This window comes from Entamoeba nuttalli (genome assembly GCF_000257125.1).
Source record: "Entamoeba nuttalli P19 unplaced genomic scaffold asmbl_2537, whole genome shotgun sequence".
In the NCBI taxonomy this organism is placed as follows: domain Eukaryota; phylum Evosea; order Mastigamoebida; family Endamoebidae; genus Entamoeba; species Entamoeba nuttalli.
The window spans coordinates 1-13,487 of record NW_008575402.1 but is presented as its reverse complement, the minus strand read 5'-3'; the positions used below and the strand labels follow the sequence as shown (position 1 = coordinate 13,487).

At 25.9% G+C, this 13,487-nt stretch overlaps 7 protein-coding genes across 7 annotated transcripts; 3 read left to right on the top strand and 4 right to left on the bottom strand.

The window, feature by feature from the left end:
* Positions 1-1,125: 1,125 nt before the first annotated feature.
* On the top strand, positions 1,126-2,046 carry ENU1_031380 (Ulp1 protease family, C-terminal catalytic domain containing protein; the record flags this gene model as incomplete). Its single annotated transcript, XM_008857316.1, has 1 exon — positions 1,126-2,046. The coding sequence occupies one exon, from the start codon at positions 1,126-1,128 to the stop codon at positions 2,044-2,046; it is 921 nt and encodes a 306-aa protein (XP_008855538.1).
* A 238-nt stretch (positions 2,047-2,284) lies between these two features.
* ENU1_031370 (BAR/SH3 domain containing protein) lies at positions 2,285-3,484 on the top strand (the record flags this gene model as incomplete). The annotated part of the gene is made up of 2 exons (XM_008857315.1): positions 2,285-3,206; positions 3,255-3,484. 2 exons carry the CDS (start codon positions 2,285-2,287, stop codon positions 3,482-3,484), a joined length of 1,152 nt encoding a protein of 383 aa, XP_008855537.1.
* Positions 3,485-3,512: 28 nt separating this feature from the next.
* On the bottom strand, positions 3,513-5,051 carry ENU1_031360 (Rho guanine nucleotide exchange factor, putative; the record flags this gene model as incomplete). Its single annotated transcript, XM_008857314.1, has 1 exon — positions 3,513-5,051. One exon carries the CDS (start codon positions 5,049-5,051, stop codon positions 3,513-3,515), a length of 1,539 nt encoding a protein of 512 aa, XP_008855536.1.
* A 126-nt stretch (positions 5,052-5,177) lies between these two features.
* Positions 5,178-6,437, top strand: ENU1_031350 (hypothetical protein; the record flags this gene model as incomplete). Its single annotated transcript, XM_008857313.1, has 4 exons — positions 5,178-5,365; positions 5,435-5,570; positions 5,645-5,761; positions 5,820-6,437. 4 exons carry the CDS (start codon positions 5,178-5,180, stop codon positions 6,435-6,437), a joined length of 1,059 nt encoding a protein of 352 aa, XP_008855535.1.
* Positions 6,438-7,492: 1,055 nt separating this feature from the next.
* Positions 7,493-8,356, bottom strand: ENU1_031340 (TolA family protein, putative; the record flags this gene model as incomplete). The annotated part of the gene is made up of 1 exon (XM_008857312.1): positions 7,493-8,356. One exon carries the CDS (start codon positions 8,354-8,356, stop codon positions 7,493-7,495), a length of 864 nt encoding a protein of 287 aa, XP_008855534.1.
* A 189-nt stretch (positions 8,357-8,545) lies between these two features.
* On the bottom strand, positions 8,546-11,548 carry ENU1_031330 (acyl-CoA synthetase, putative; the record flags this gene model as incomplete). The annotated part of the gene is made up of 1 exon (XM_008857311.1): positions 8,546-11,548. One exon carries the CDS (start codon positions 11,546-11,548, stop codon positions 8,546-8,548), a length of 3,003 nt encoding a protein of 1,000 aa, XP_008855533.1.
* Positions 11,549-11,708: 160 nt separating this feature from the next.
* ENU1_031320 (protein with DENN and LIM domains, putative) lies at positions 11,709-13,356 on the bottom strand (the record flags this gene model as incomplete). The annotated part of the gene is made up of 2 exons (XM_008857310.1): positions 11,709-12,993; positions 13,040-13,356. The coding sequence occupies 2 exons, from the start codon at positions 13,354-13,356 to the stop codon at positions 11,709-11,711; spliced, it is 1,602 nt and encodes a 533-aa protein (XP_008855532.1).
* Positions 13,357-13,487: the final 131 nt, after the last annotated feature.

Here is a 13,487-nt window from a genome sequence, read left to right as displayed (position 1 = left end):
ATAATGAATATATATTTATACAGGTAAAGAGTATTAAGTTAAATGAAATATTAAAACAAGAAATAAAAATATTCAATAGTTTCTTGAGAAATAGATGTAAAAAAGAAGAAAAGAATATATACTAAAATAAAAATAAGTATTAAAGATAAAAAGAAATAATTTAATTAATAATAGTGTTGATAAATTCATAGCTATTTTTAATAATAATAAGAGTCAATAGAATTAACTAATTATGCAAAAATAGAAAGAATTAACAATTTAGGAAATTATTAAATTAGTATAACTATAAATAGAAAGAAATAGAAAATATTGAATTATAAATAATGTTGAATAAAAGAAACAGCTTCTAAAGAGAACAACTTGAAAGGTTCAATTTTGTATAAGAAGTAAATTCAAAAAAATAAAAACTAACATTTTATTATTTAATATTTTGTTTATTTACACATGAAGAACATAAATAGCAAATAATTTTTTAGTTTAAAAAATAATGAAAAATAGATTAAGCTACTAAACATTGAAAAATTTATTTTCAATACTTTTATTTGATAGAAAAAACATATTCATCTGATGATTTTTCAAAGAGAAAGTTCAAAATTATTTTTTTACAAAAGAAAAAAAATATTCAATTTGAATTTAATAAAATTTTATAAGAAAGAAAAGTCCAAAATAAGAACAAATAAAGTTACATAACATGCTGAGTATTGAAGAATTTTTATTACCAAACAACAGTTATAAGGAAATATAAAAAATATTGTCTAACATTGTTACTTAAACTGAAAATAAATAAAAGATATTTAACTGTTATTGTTAGATGTCCTCCAAAAAATTGTATACTACTATTAATTATACACAACTAACTCCAGTAATTAAAGTTCAAAGGGTAGTACCAAGAGATAGTCTTATAAAAACTTTAGATGAACTTTTTGATTATGACGATATTGATTTTATAATTGGAGAGAGTGGAACAATAAAAGGAGAGCAAGAACAATTAAATTAAAATTTAAAAATGTAAATAGGATTTATAAAAAAGTTAATAGCATTAATATATATTTTTTTGTTATTTCATGTTTTAAAGAAAAAAAAGAAAAAGAAAATAAAAATAACTAAGAATATTCTTTTTATTAAATGAATATTAGTGTATCAACTGAATTTACAGAACATGAACAAAATATATTAAAAAAAAGATTAATGTTTAATGACAATGTTCTTAATTTTTATTTAGAATACCTTGAAAAGAAATATGGAGATAAATCAGTATGTGTTTTATCAACATTTTTCTTTGAAAATATGAGAAGAGCAAATGATCCAAATGTTGATAAAGAAGGTCAATTTTATCACTGTTCTAGATGGTTTAGTAAAAAAGATTTAGAATTAAAAGACCTTGAATATATTATAATTCCAATTAACGTAGAAAGACATTGGACATTATTAATTTATTGTCTTCAAAGTGATAGAATGTTAAAAGGAGGTAAAAGAAAATTTTGTGAAGAATATGAATTTGATCAACGATTAAATTTATTAAATGAACAAATAAAAATGCTTGCACAAGAAGTTCAAATGAATTTATCATCAGTTGATGAAAATAATATAATAAGTGAACATAAATACAATGAATGTATTTTATTAATAAATAAAATGAAAGAATTAATTAATCATTTTGAAATTACTGAATTTGAAGAAGAAAATAAAAGGATTAATGAAGATATTCCATTAAATGAAATAGCTCCATGTGTTTTAAACTTAGACTCATTAAATATAAGTAATACACCAAAATTTTTATCTTATACTATTAATGAATTTATTGCTTGGATGTATCAAAGAATTAATATTTATTGGGATGATCTTGAAGTTAATTGTATTCATGTTAATGTACCACAACAACCATCTAATTGGGAATGTGGTGAATATTTATTATATTTTGTTAGAATATTTCTTCAATACAAACCAAAGACTATTAAAGAATTTCGTTCTTTCTTATTTACTGAAGACCCAACAAAAGAAAGAGATTTAATACAAAATGCAGCAATTGAAATGGGATTTCATTAATTTAAATACAATCAAAAATAGAAAAAATAAATACTTTTTTAAATAGTTAAAGGTAAATTCTAATAAAGTTACGAAGAAAATATAAGTTGATTAATAATGAATTTCAATTGGATTTTGTTTCAAAGAAACAAATTATTTCTTTGAAGAAATTTTATAAATTTCTATCGTCTTTTTTTTTTAAATAAAAGAAAAAAAGAACTCAAAAATGATTAAAGAAACTTGAAATCATAAGTTGAATATGTCATTAGTAGAACAAGTTGAAAGAAAAGTTTATGAAATTAGAAGTTCATATAAATTTGCTGAAAAGTCAATTGATACAGACTTTAAAGAAGTTCATAAAAAGACAAAATTACATTATAAACTTTTAATTCAAACTCTTCTTATACTTCGTCATTATAATGAAAGTCAAAAAAAAATGTTACATAAAAAAGTTGAATTATCAAAAGCTTTAATAGAAATGTCAAAAGAAGATATTCAATTAAATAGTATTGCAACAAAGTATATGACAACATGTGAATGTTTAGAATTAGGATTAACAACATGCTTCACATCAATGGAAGATGATATATTTTTACCATTAAAAGAATATAGTCAACAATATAAAGTTATTGAAGAAAGAATTGTTGAACTAAAAAAAAGACAAATTGATATGGACCATGCTCATAATCGTTATGGAACAAATGTTTTAAAAAATAAACCACAACATATCATTACAAATACTAAAACAAAATATGAACAAGCAAGAGACTTTTATTTCTATTTAAGAAATGAAATTATTGATGATATGAAAAAATTAAATGATAATTATATTAAAATAGTTGAACCTTTCTTTGTTAAATTATTTCAAAATGATATTTTAATTAGAGACATTTATAATGAATCTCTTGAAAGTATTGAAAAACTTCTTCCTTCTTTTAAAGAACAAATTGTTGATGTTAAATGGCTTATTACTCAAGATAATGATAGTTTTATTCATCCCCAAAATATTTATACTCAAAGAAAAGAAGATATTACAAATGGTGGTTATAATATGAAAGCAAGTAATATGATTGTTGAAAATGCTCCTATAGACCCTGACTATATCACTGATATTCCAATGATGCCTCCTGAAGAAATTACTCAACCAACAGATCCTCAACAACCATCACTTACACCATTAAGTTTGTATTTTTTATTATTTTCCTTTATTAATGATTATAATTAATTAGGTGTAATGGAGTTATTACCAAATAATAATGATAAATTAATTAAAGAGCCTCAGTCACAACCTCAAAAATATAAAGTTTTATATGACTATGAAACTACTGAAGAAGATGAAATATCTTTAAAAAAAGATGATATTGTTCTTGTATATCGAAAAGATGGAGATTGGTGGGAAGGTGAAGTAAATGGGTTATATGGATTAGTACCATCAAATTTCCTTGTGCTTATGGAATAACAATTAAACATTAATAACAAAGTAATATTTAATTTAAGTTTTTTTTATTTAATTTGGTTTGTGGTCTACGTTGTGGAACATTTAAATTTTTTAGTATTTCTATTTGTGAACGTTGTGTTTGATTTGAACAGTTAACTGTTTGTGGTATAAGTTGTGATGTAGTAAATGTTTGTGGTATTTGTCTTGTACTATATGTCAATGGAATGTAATAAGGGGTAGAAGTCATCATTGGAGTTGAATAAATATTATGTCCTGTTGAACATAACATTGGAGATGTAAATACTTGACTTGAAGTACAAGACGATGTTATTAAATTTTGTTGAAACTCATTTATATCTTTTTTTTGAGAATTAAGTAATAATGGTTCTTTCTTTTGTTTCAGTTTTTTATTTGTTTCTTGTTGTTTTGTAAATTGTTCAAGAATACAAGCGTCACACACTTTTCTTGGTGCACCACCTGCAACTAAAGCAATCTTTGTTGTTGCACAAGTATTACAAACTTTTTTGTTACATTTAGCACAGACAATAAATCCAGGAGATGAATATGAAGCAAGTCTATTCAAAGATTTCCTGCAACAAGGACATTCATCTTCTGCTGACTTCTTTTCTGCTAATTTCTTTACTTGAACTGGGATTAATTCAGTAATTTTATCATGGAACAATTGTCCATCTTTCTCGTTAAGAAAAACTAATTTAATGTTTCCATCTTCTTTTGTAGATAATTCAAATTCTGTTCTTTCACCAGTCTGACGTTTAATACGTCCTATAATCATTACATGTTTAACGTCAATTCTTATATTGACTGTTTCAGCAAATATTAACATATCAGTAACAAAGATTAATGTTAGTTTAGTTAATTTCTCTTCCCAAGTAAGAACAACATTAGTTTCCATTACAAATTCTCTTCCAGGACAAACAAATTTTGGCTGAAGACTCTTTGGAAGACGACTTTGTATTTCAAGTAATTTTCTTCTTCTTTCTTCATCAGCAATAGATTCGTTAATTGAAATTCCAAGTACCTTAATTTGTTCTAACGCTGTAGCTAATGCAGATTTTCCTAATGTCCCATCAGGTGTATTTTTTAATAAGTCTTGAAGAAGTAAACGATATCGAGGGACTCTTTGAACTGGCATAATAAGAAAAGAATTTAAATCTAATTTCATTGTATCAGGACCTTGAATTGATTGTCTTAATGTTTCAAGATACTTTGCATATTTCTCTTTCTTATATAGTCTGTCAGCAATATTTAATGCATAGGCATTATTAGCAACATATAAATTATATCCTTTTAAATATGACTGCATTTGAATAAAAATGTTTCCTATTTCTGACTCAAAGCAATTGGATTTTTTTGATTCATCAAATAATCTTATTAACTCTTGTGAAATAGTAATAATAGTATCTAAATATTTAAACATTTCATTAGTCTTTTCTAATGGTATAATAAGAGGCACATGACTAACCATATCCTCAAAATAAACTGTTTGGCAAATTTTTAAAAAATTTAAATATGAGACTTCAGTATTATAAATTTCATCTAATATCCTTTGACGCTTACTCAATTCCATAGTTATATATTATTTGAAATTACTTTTTTAAGTTCTTTTAGATTCACCTAAAGAATATTAAAATAATTTTGTTATTCTTTGAGTTTTTTTCTCAATTTGAAGAAGAATAACTTGTTTTTTTATTTTATGTTTACTCAACTAGAAGGGGGGTATATTGCTGTTATCCAAAAATATCCATATGTTGATGGAGATGATCGTTTATGGTTAAAATTAGGAAAGGAATATACTATTAGTAAAGAAAAGTCATCAAACGTTATTGTAAATATAAAATCAAAATGGGAACTTATTGCCTTTAGCCAAAACGCTATTATTTCGTTTGTATTTTTTTTAATTATTCTTTTTTTATGTATTATAATAAAATTAAATGAATCTAACAAATTAAGTGGTAATGGATTAATTATAGTTAATGGAAAAGAATATAATGGAACAGCTGAATTAAATGATAATGACATATTCAAATTAGAAGATATTTGTTTTCAATTCTCAATGAAAATTCATTCATTAACTATCCCACAGATTGTTTGTTAATATTTTAATGTTATTGTTAAAATGAAAGTGTTTTATATATACAAGATATTTTACCTTTAATTTAGCAATATCCTGATTTATTATTATTTGAACTACAAAGAAAATACCCTTCTGAAACTTGGCTTGAACAAATTAACTCAAATGACTTATTAAATTCAATAAATAGTAATATACCAAAGTTAGTTTGTTGTTTATCCATCAACATTTTCTCAAAAATATATTATTCCTAATTTTAAATAGTCAATTCAATCAACTCAAATCATTCAACACCTTTTAAATGATATTTTCATCACTCAGATTGATTACAACCAACTTAAGAAATTAAAAGAATATTACGAAGTTCAAAAAATAAAGAACGTTGATTCTTTTACTTTAACTAATCCTATCCAATCTGATTCTAAGCATCAACAATCTGAAAAACTCCTTTCAATTGCAGAAACAGATCAATTTCAATCAAATCCTCCTTCATCTGATTCATCAAAATCAAAAGAAAGTACTAAACCTTTCTTACAAAAAAAATTAAAACATACTAAAAACTCCAAACATCATCATAAAGATAAGAAAATCCAATTTAACCCCATTTTTAAATCTTCTCCAAAACACTTCTCTCAATTACTTTCTTCTTCTACATCTAGTTCTATTTCAAAGCCAATAGAAATCCCATCAGATCCTAATGAAAAAAGTCCTTCTGAATTACCTAAACCTCGGAAGTTAGTTCGTAGTTTTGAATTATCAAAAAAAGTTATTGAACAAAATGAAAGACCTCAAATACAAACTCCATTTGAAGAAGATGATATTGATCTCTCTGCTGTATTACAATTACTTGATTCTGGATCTCAAAAACAACAAGAGAAATAATTGTTTTATTACTTCTCAACTAAATCTTGTTATTTTGTTCTCTTTAACATACTAAACCTCAATACTTCTTTTTAATGTAATACCTTTAATTTATTTTTATTTAAATAAGATTTTTATTACATTATAACTCAAACTTTATGCCTTTTTATCATCTCCAACTGTTATTGATTTTTATTATATTCTATTGTATCACTGTTGACTCATACTATCTTCTTTAAGTACAAGTCATATGTAATATTTCCTGTTATTTTGAGTTAATATATGAAAAACATATTGCTATAAAAATATCTTCGTATTTACAATAAATATTAATGATATCATATTTACTTAAATACACTTGAAACTCTTGTATAAAAATAGTTCAGTTATTTGTGGTTTTATACTGTAAAATGTAAATAGTCTATAATAAAGAAAATTATTATCTTCTTTGTATTAACAAAAAACAATAACACATTCATATTCTAAAGTATAAATCAAACAGATAACAATAACACATGTATAAATATTATTTAACTATGAGTAACACATGAAGATAAAAATAGTTCTGTATAATAAATCGGTATAATCAAATTAATGTACAAACGTATTAATGAATACAATAAATTTAAACTATTGTAATTGAATTTGATTAATAAAAAAGAAGCAAAAAAAAAAGAAACAAAGATGAATAAGAAACAAAAGAACTTGTTTAACATTAACTAAATGATATTCAGAATATGAGTTTTAAAGAAGAACATAATGACAATAGTGTTATAGATGAATTAAAACATGCCATTAAGAACATGAAAAAAATTGAACAGATTGAACAAACATATGGAATTTTTAACTCTATAAATGACAACCCATATAAAGAGTCTCCTGCTTTACATATTGAATTTATTAGCTCTAGTGATTCAGAGAGTCAAGACTATAAAAAAATATCTTCAATAGACTTAACTACAGAATACTATTCATCGAATAGTCTATAACACATTTATATCAAAAAGTTAAATAATATTTATTCATTTTTTTATAATTTAAAATAAACACAGACATTAATAATTGAATTTTCAAAATTACTTAGCAATTCCTCCTTTTTTCTTTGGCATAAACTTTTTCTTTTCTTCAAGTTCTCTTTGCATCCACCACATTAATCCTTGTCCAGCGGCTGCTGCTACCTTTTGTTGATTTAAATATTCCTCAGCTTCTTCCATTTTCTTTTTCATTTCTTCAGCAGCAGTTTCAGCTTCAATACGAGCTTTTTCTGATTTTTTCTTAGCAGCTTCACAAGTAATTTTAGCTTTTCTTAATGGTAATGGATCAGACTCAATATGTTGAGCAAGTTCAGCTTGTGCTCTATTCTTTTTAACAACACCAGTCTCTTTTTCAATTTGTGCTTTTAATTGTTCTGTTTTCTTATTAAATTCATCTTCTTCTTTTTTCAATGCATTAAGAGCAGTTTCAAGCTCTTTATCTCTTTTAGTAGCTTCATCTGCTTTTTTCACTGCTTCGTTAAGTAAAACAGAAACTTGGTCAACCATTTCTTGTGCTTTTTGCATTTCTGCTGATTGAGCACCTTGAGGAGCATTAATTAATTTCTTTAATGGCATTTTGTAGTGCCATGCTAAGAATACACAAAGAGCAAACAATTTTTTAAATTCAAATTGTTGGTTTCTTAATGATTCTCTAAATTGTTGAATTGTTTGGTGTTCATTATAATGTTCAAGAATTCTGTGAATATTTAATTCATCAAGAGAGCACCCATCTGCATGATTTTCTGGATCAAATTCACCAAACTTATTACAATAATCCCAAACATTTTCAGCTTCAGCTTCTCCATTTTCTAACCAATAAGCATTCAAAAACCAAATAGCTTGTTCTTTATATTTTTTATTACAAAGGTCTTGTAATTTAGTTTTTTCAGTATCGTTTAAAGACATACTTTTCTTTTAAAATATTTTCTTTTTAGATCTCTTTAAATAATTGAAAAGTCTTTAGAGGTCAATAAAGGTAATTTTATTAGTTCTTTTAAGTTCTGGAGGTAATTGAAAATACTAAAAAACTTAATTATATGTAATAATATTTTTATTTTTAAAAAATAAATTAACCAAAAATGATAAGAAAAAAAATCAATGAGAACGTCCAAAGGCTTGTGTTTTTCCATCACTAAATTCTTCTCCAAAGAAACCAGTATTAAATAGATAGGTAACAGAGTTATCTAAAGATTGTTGTGTTTCTGAAAGGTCAAGAGAATGCTCTTTAACCCATTTATATTCAATATCTAATGAACCACTCATTTGCATAGATGGAAGTAATGTTAATACTTCTTTATTTCCACTCTGTGCTAATGAAATAAGTTGTTCTTTAATTTCATTCATTGGTTTGTGTTCAATAGTTTTATTCATTCGTTTAGCAACAAGATCACAAACATAACTAATATCAGCTGGATGTAATGGTATTAAATTAGCTGCGATAGGAAGATTATTAACAGCTTCAGTGAATGCATTAGCAACTAAATCAACTGGGGTAAGAATCATTTTTTGTTCATTTGGAGAAAGTCCATTATTTACAAGTAAACGTACTAACTTCCAAATAAAGTCGTCAGTGTTAGAACAACCAGATACAGAATTACCAGAAATAAAAGCTGGTCTTAAAATACCAATCTTATATCCAAAGCCTCTTAATTTATTTAAATAAAGTTCGTTCATCCATTTGGTTTGAATATATCCATTTGCCTTAAATGGTAAAACAGTACCATCTGGTATTATTTCTTTACCTCCAACACATGCAGCTACTCCAATAGATGATACATAAATAAATGGAACTTTAGCTTTTGTAGCGAATTCGATTACATTTTGAGTTCCAATATAATTAGAACCTCTCATATCAACATAACTTCTATTCCAATTAACAAATGCAGCGTTGTGAATAATTAATCCAATTTTAGAAACAATAGAATTAAAAACATCATCTTTTAATCCACATTTTACTAATGAAACATCTCCACAAATAATTTCGATTTTATTAAGGTCAAGTGTTATTTGAGAGTTAGTTGCTGATTGTGTTATTCGTTTCCATCCATCACTAATTGTTAATGATCTAACTAAACAAAGAACATGATATCCTTTCTTTTGAAGTGCTTGAATTAAATGAACTCCAAGAAATCCATTAGAACCAGTTAAGAAAGCAACTTTCTTTTGGTTTGATTCAATTTGAATTGGTTCCATTTTAAGGTTTTGAATATCTTCAATATCTTTCTTAAATTGTGGATGGATAAGGTCAAGTTTTGGATTTAATACATACTCTTCTAAAAGGCCTATTGTTGGACATTTAGTTAATAAATCAAATGGTGCATCTGAAACAAATTTTCTTATTAATCCTACAGTCTGACTACCAACTAATGAATCTCCTCCAATATCAAAGAAATTCATATCTTTTGAAATAGCTTTTTGTGGAATTTCAAACCATTCTGACCATAAAGAAGCAAGAGCATTACCAGCTTCAGTTGATGGAGGACATGGATTATTTTCACATTTATTTTGCCAATATATTTTAATTTTTTCTGCAGCGATCTTTCTAAGTTCAGGATTATATACTTTACCAAAACTGTTTAATGGCATCTTTTCTATTACAAAGATATGTGTTGGTACTGCAAATGATACTAATCTTTGTCTACAAAATTCTTTTAACTCACTTTCTTTTGTTTCTTTCTTTAATGTAACAAATGCAACAATAAGTTCTCCTTGTGCTCTATCTGGAACAGATACACATCCACATAAAACAACATTAGGATGTGTTTGAAGAGTATCAACAATTTCTGATGGGAACACATTATGACCACCTCGAATAATCATGTCTTTCACTCTTCCAGTAATAATTAGTCTTCCATATTTATCTAAATTACCTTCATCACCAGTCTTAAACCATCCATCTTCAGTGTAAGATTCTTTATTTGCTTTTTCATTATTTAAATAACCAGACATCATAATTTTAGTATGCACTTCAATCTCTCCTGGAACTCCAACTGGTGTAATCTTACGAGTTACATGGTCAACAATTCTTAATTCATAATGTGGTTGAAGTTGTCCAACTGTAGTAGTCATTGTATACATTACACCACATGTTTCGGTCATACCATAACCAGATTTACAGTCAAGAAGACCCATTTTATTTTGTGCTTCATTCATTAAAGCATCACTAACAACTGCACCTCCCATAATAACATGTTCTACAGTTTTTACTTTTTCTGTACTAAAACTAGGATGATGAATAAGTGCTAAAATACCTGATGGAGCACAATTAACGTTAGTAATTTTTTCTTCTTGAATAAATTTAAGAATACTTTCTGGTTCAAATTTATCACAAACAACAACAGTTGCTCCAGCAGCAAAAATAGCATCAATTTGGAAGTGTGCTGCTGTAGTAAACAATGGTGTAAAACAAAGAGCTCTTCTTCTTTCAACTGGAGTATTTGTAGTATGATCAAGAGTGATGAATGGATTAATCATTGCAAAATGGGTATAAGTACAAATTTTAGGTTCTCCTGTTGATCCAGAAGTACATCCATAAAATGAAATATCATTTGGTTTTAAAATTTCAGATACCTCTTTTATGTAGTTTCTTTCACAAGGAGAAGAAAGAAATTTTTTCAAAGAATAAATTTTATTTGAAGGGTCTTCTTCTAAATTAGAATCAATAAAACAAACATTGTAACCGTTTGGAATGTTTTGTTTCATTGCTGTCAATGAGATAATTACTGATGGATTTACTCTTGGTAAAAGTCTTTCAAGTTGTGGTTTTGTATATAATGGGTTTAATGGCATCATTATATAACCTCCACATAATGCAGCTAATTGTGAATAAACGTATTCACAACAATTTGGAAGATAAATAGCAACAACTGTATGTAATTCCATATGAATTTCATTTTTAAATCCTTGAATTACACTATTTAATGTATTAAGTAACTGGGAGTATGTATGTCTAATATTTGCTCCAGTTCTACTAGACCTAAATACAAAACATTCTTTATTAGGGTTATTTTCAACTATTTCTAAAAAGTGTTTTGGGTATGTAGTTTCTTGTAAAGGAATATCAATATTTCCAATAAGATGTGATTCAGTCAAACTCATATAACTCAAAATATTTTTTAAAGTTCTTCTTCTTCTTTTTTTTTGATAAATTTGACTTCCATTTTGTATAAAATAGTAATAAAAAAACTATAATAATATAATTTTACTTATTCAAACGAAAAGAAAAAAGAAACTGCAAACTAAAACGAAATTTCCACAATTAATTTTGTTGTAACTTTTCATTTTCAAACCTCTTTTTAAATGTTTTAGAAACTAATCTTTCAGTCTTTGTTAATTTTCTCTTTTCTTTTGAATCAATTCTTGCTTGAATTTCACTAATTGTTAATTCAGGTTTTTGAGAACGATGACAATACACACACTTCAATCGTTCACAATTAGCTAATTTATTTCCTTCTAAAATCTTTGCACAGCAACAACACCTGAAACATTTTGTATGATAAAGCTCATTACCTCTTTGAGAACAAGGATCTTCTCCAGTGATAAGAAGATTACAAAATCGACATACCATTGAAATTGATTCTCCAGAGTCTAAATTTTCCATTACAAATCCACAATCAACAAATCCATATGATTCTTTAGGTGGAAGACGATTAAATGGACATAAAGCTTCGATTTGATATTCATCACTCTTTTGTTCTGCTCTTGTACTGAAAAACATAAAACACATTTGAGAATCTTCAAAACTTTCAAAAAATAGTTTATCGTCTTCACTTAGTTTAGATACAAAAGCATCTCTATCAAATGAATATTTAATTTTACCACCTGGATTAGCTTTAAAACATTGAAAATAATTATGAAATATTTTAAAGAAGAATAGCTGAAACATATTATAAATAGTATCATTCTTTAATTCAATATTTTCATCTGGATCTGGATCATTCTGAATTAATGATAATTGTGAACGAAGAAGAATAGAACTTGGAGAAGTAAATACCATTGGAAAGACAGGTCCTTCAATCTGTTGTCCTTTTTCTAAGTCGATAACAATAGTATCTTCCATTCCCCCATCACATTCTTTCTTTACATGTTCCCATAAAGATGTTTTAATTCCAATTAAATAAGGCATTGGTGCAGTTGGGTATGAAGCTAATTGAACAGGTAAAATAGGAATTAATACATGATGCCAAACAAAAGGATAAATCAATGATGTTAAAGTAAGGATTGTATCAGATAATGAACCAATTGAATTTGATAAAAACACGAATTTTCTTTCCATCATAATATCACCAATTATATCAACTAAAAATGAAGCACCAAATAATTTTAAAATATTTAAAACATTTGATGAATGGTGTTTACTAAAATCTTCTTCTGAAGATATTTCATAAGGAATATGATGAAATGATATGTTTGTTAATACACCATTAATTGATGGTACATTTTGTTTTGCAATATCTTCAAAGAATTTAGATAATAAATTTATTGATATTTTACGTATTGCAACAGCTTTGTCTAATATTTTTTTAAATAAAGATTCAAATGGTCTATTTATTTTTATTTATTCTAACTTCGTTAAAATAACTGACAAACCTCTCTGCAATAATACAAAAACATTCAGGAAATTTAAAATTAGAAAATCGTCTACAATAAACATATCTTCGATTAGCACTAATATCTGTTAGGATAAATGCAAATGACTCTTGTTTTTCATAGTCAATATGATAATTTAATCCATCTTTTTTATTTATCATTGACTCTCCTTCTGGAAAACAAAATGGAAAAACCATGTTTTGTAAAACAGTGTCTTTGTATGGATGTTGTGATATACATTCGTATGACATTCCTTCTTCAATTTGAGTACATTTAAAATGAATAATATTTTCAATTAATTTCTCTTGTTTTTCCATTTTTGGTTTTTAATATCAATGGATTTATTAGTTTCTTCTAATTTTTTAGTTGTATTTTCTATTTTTCTTATTTTTGTTTTTTGGAATTATTTATAGAATATTATTCTCATTTAGAGGGTGTCATCATTGAC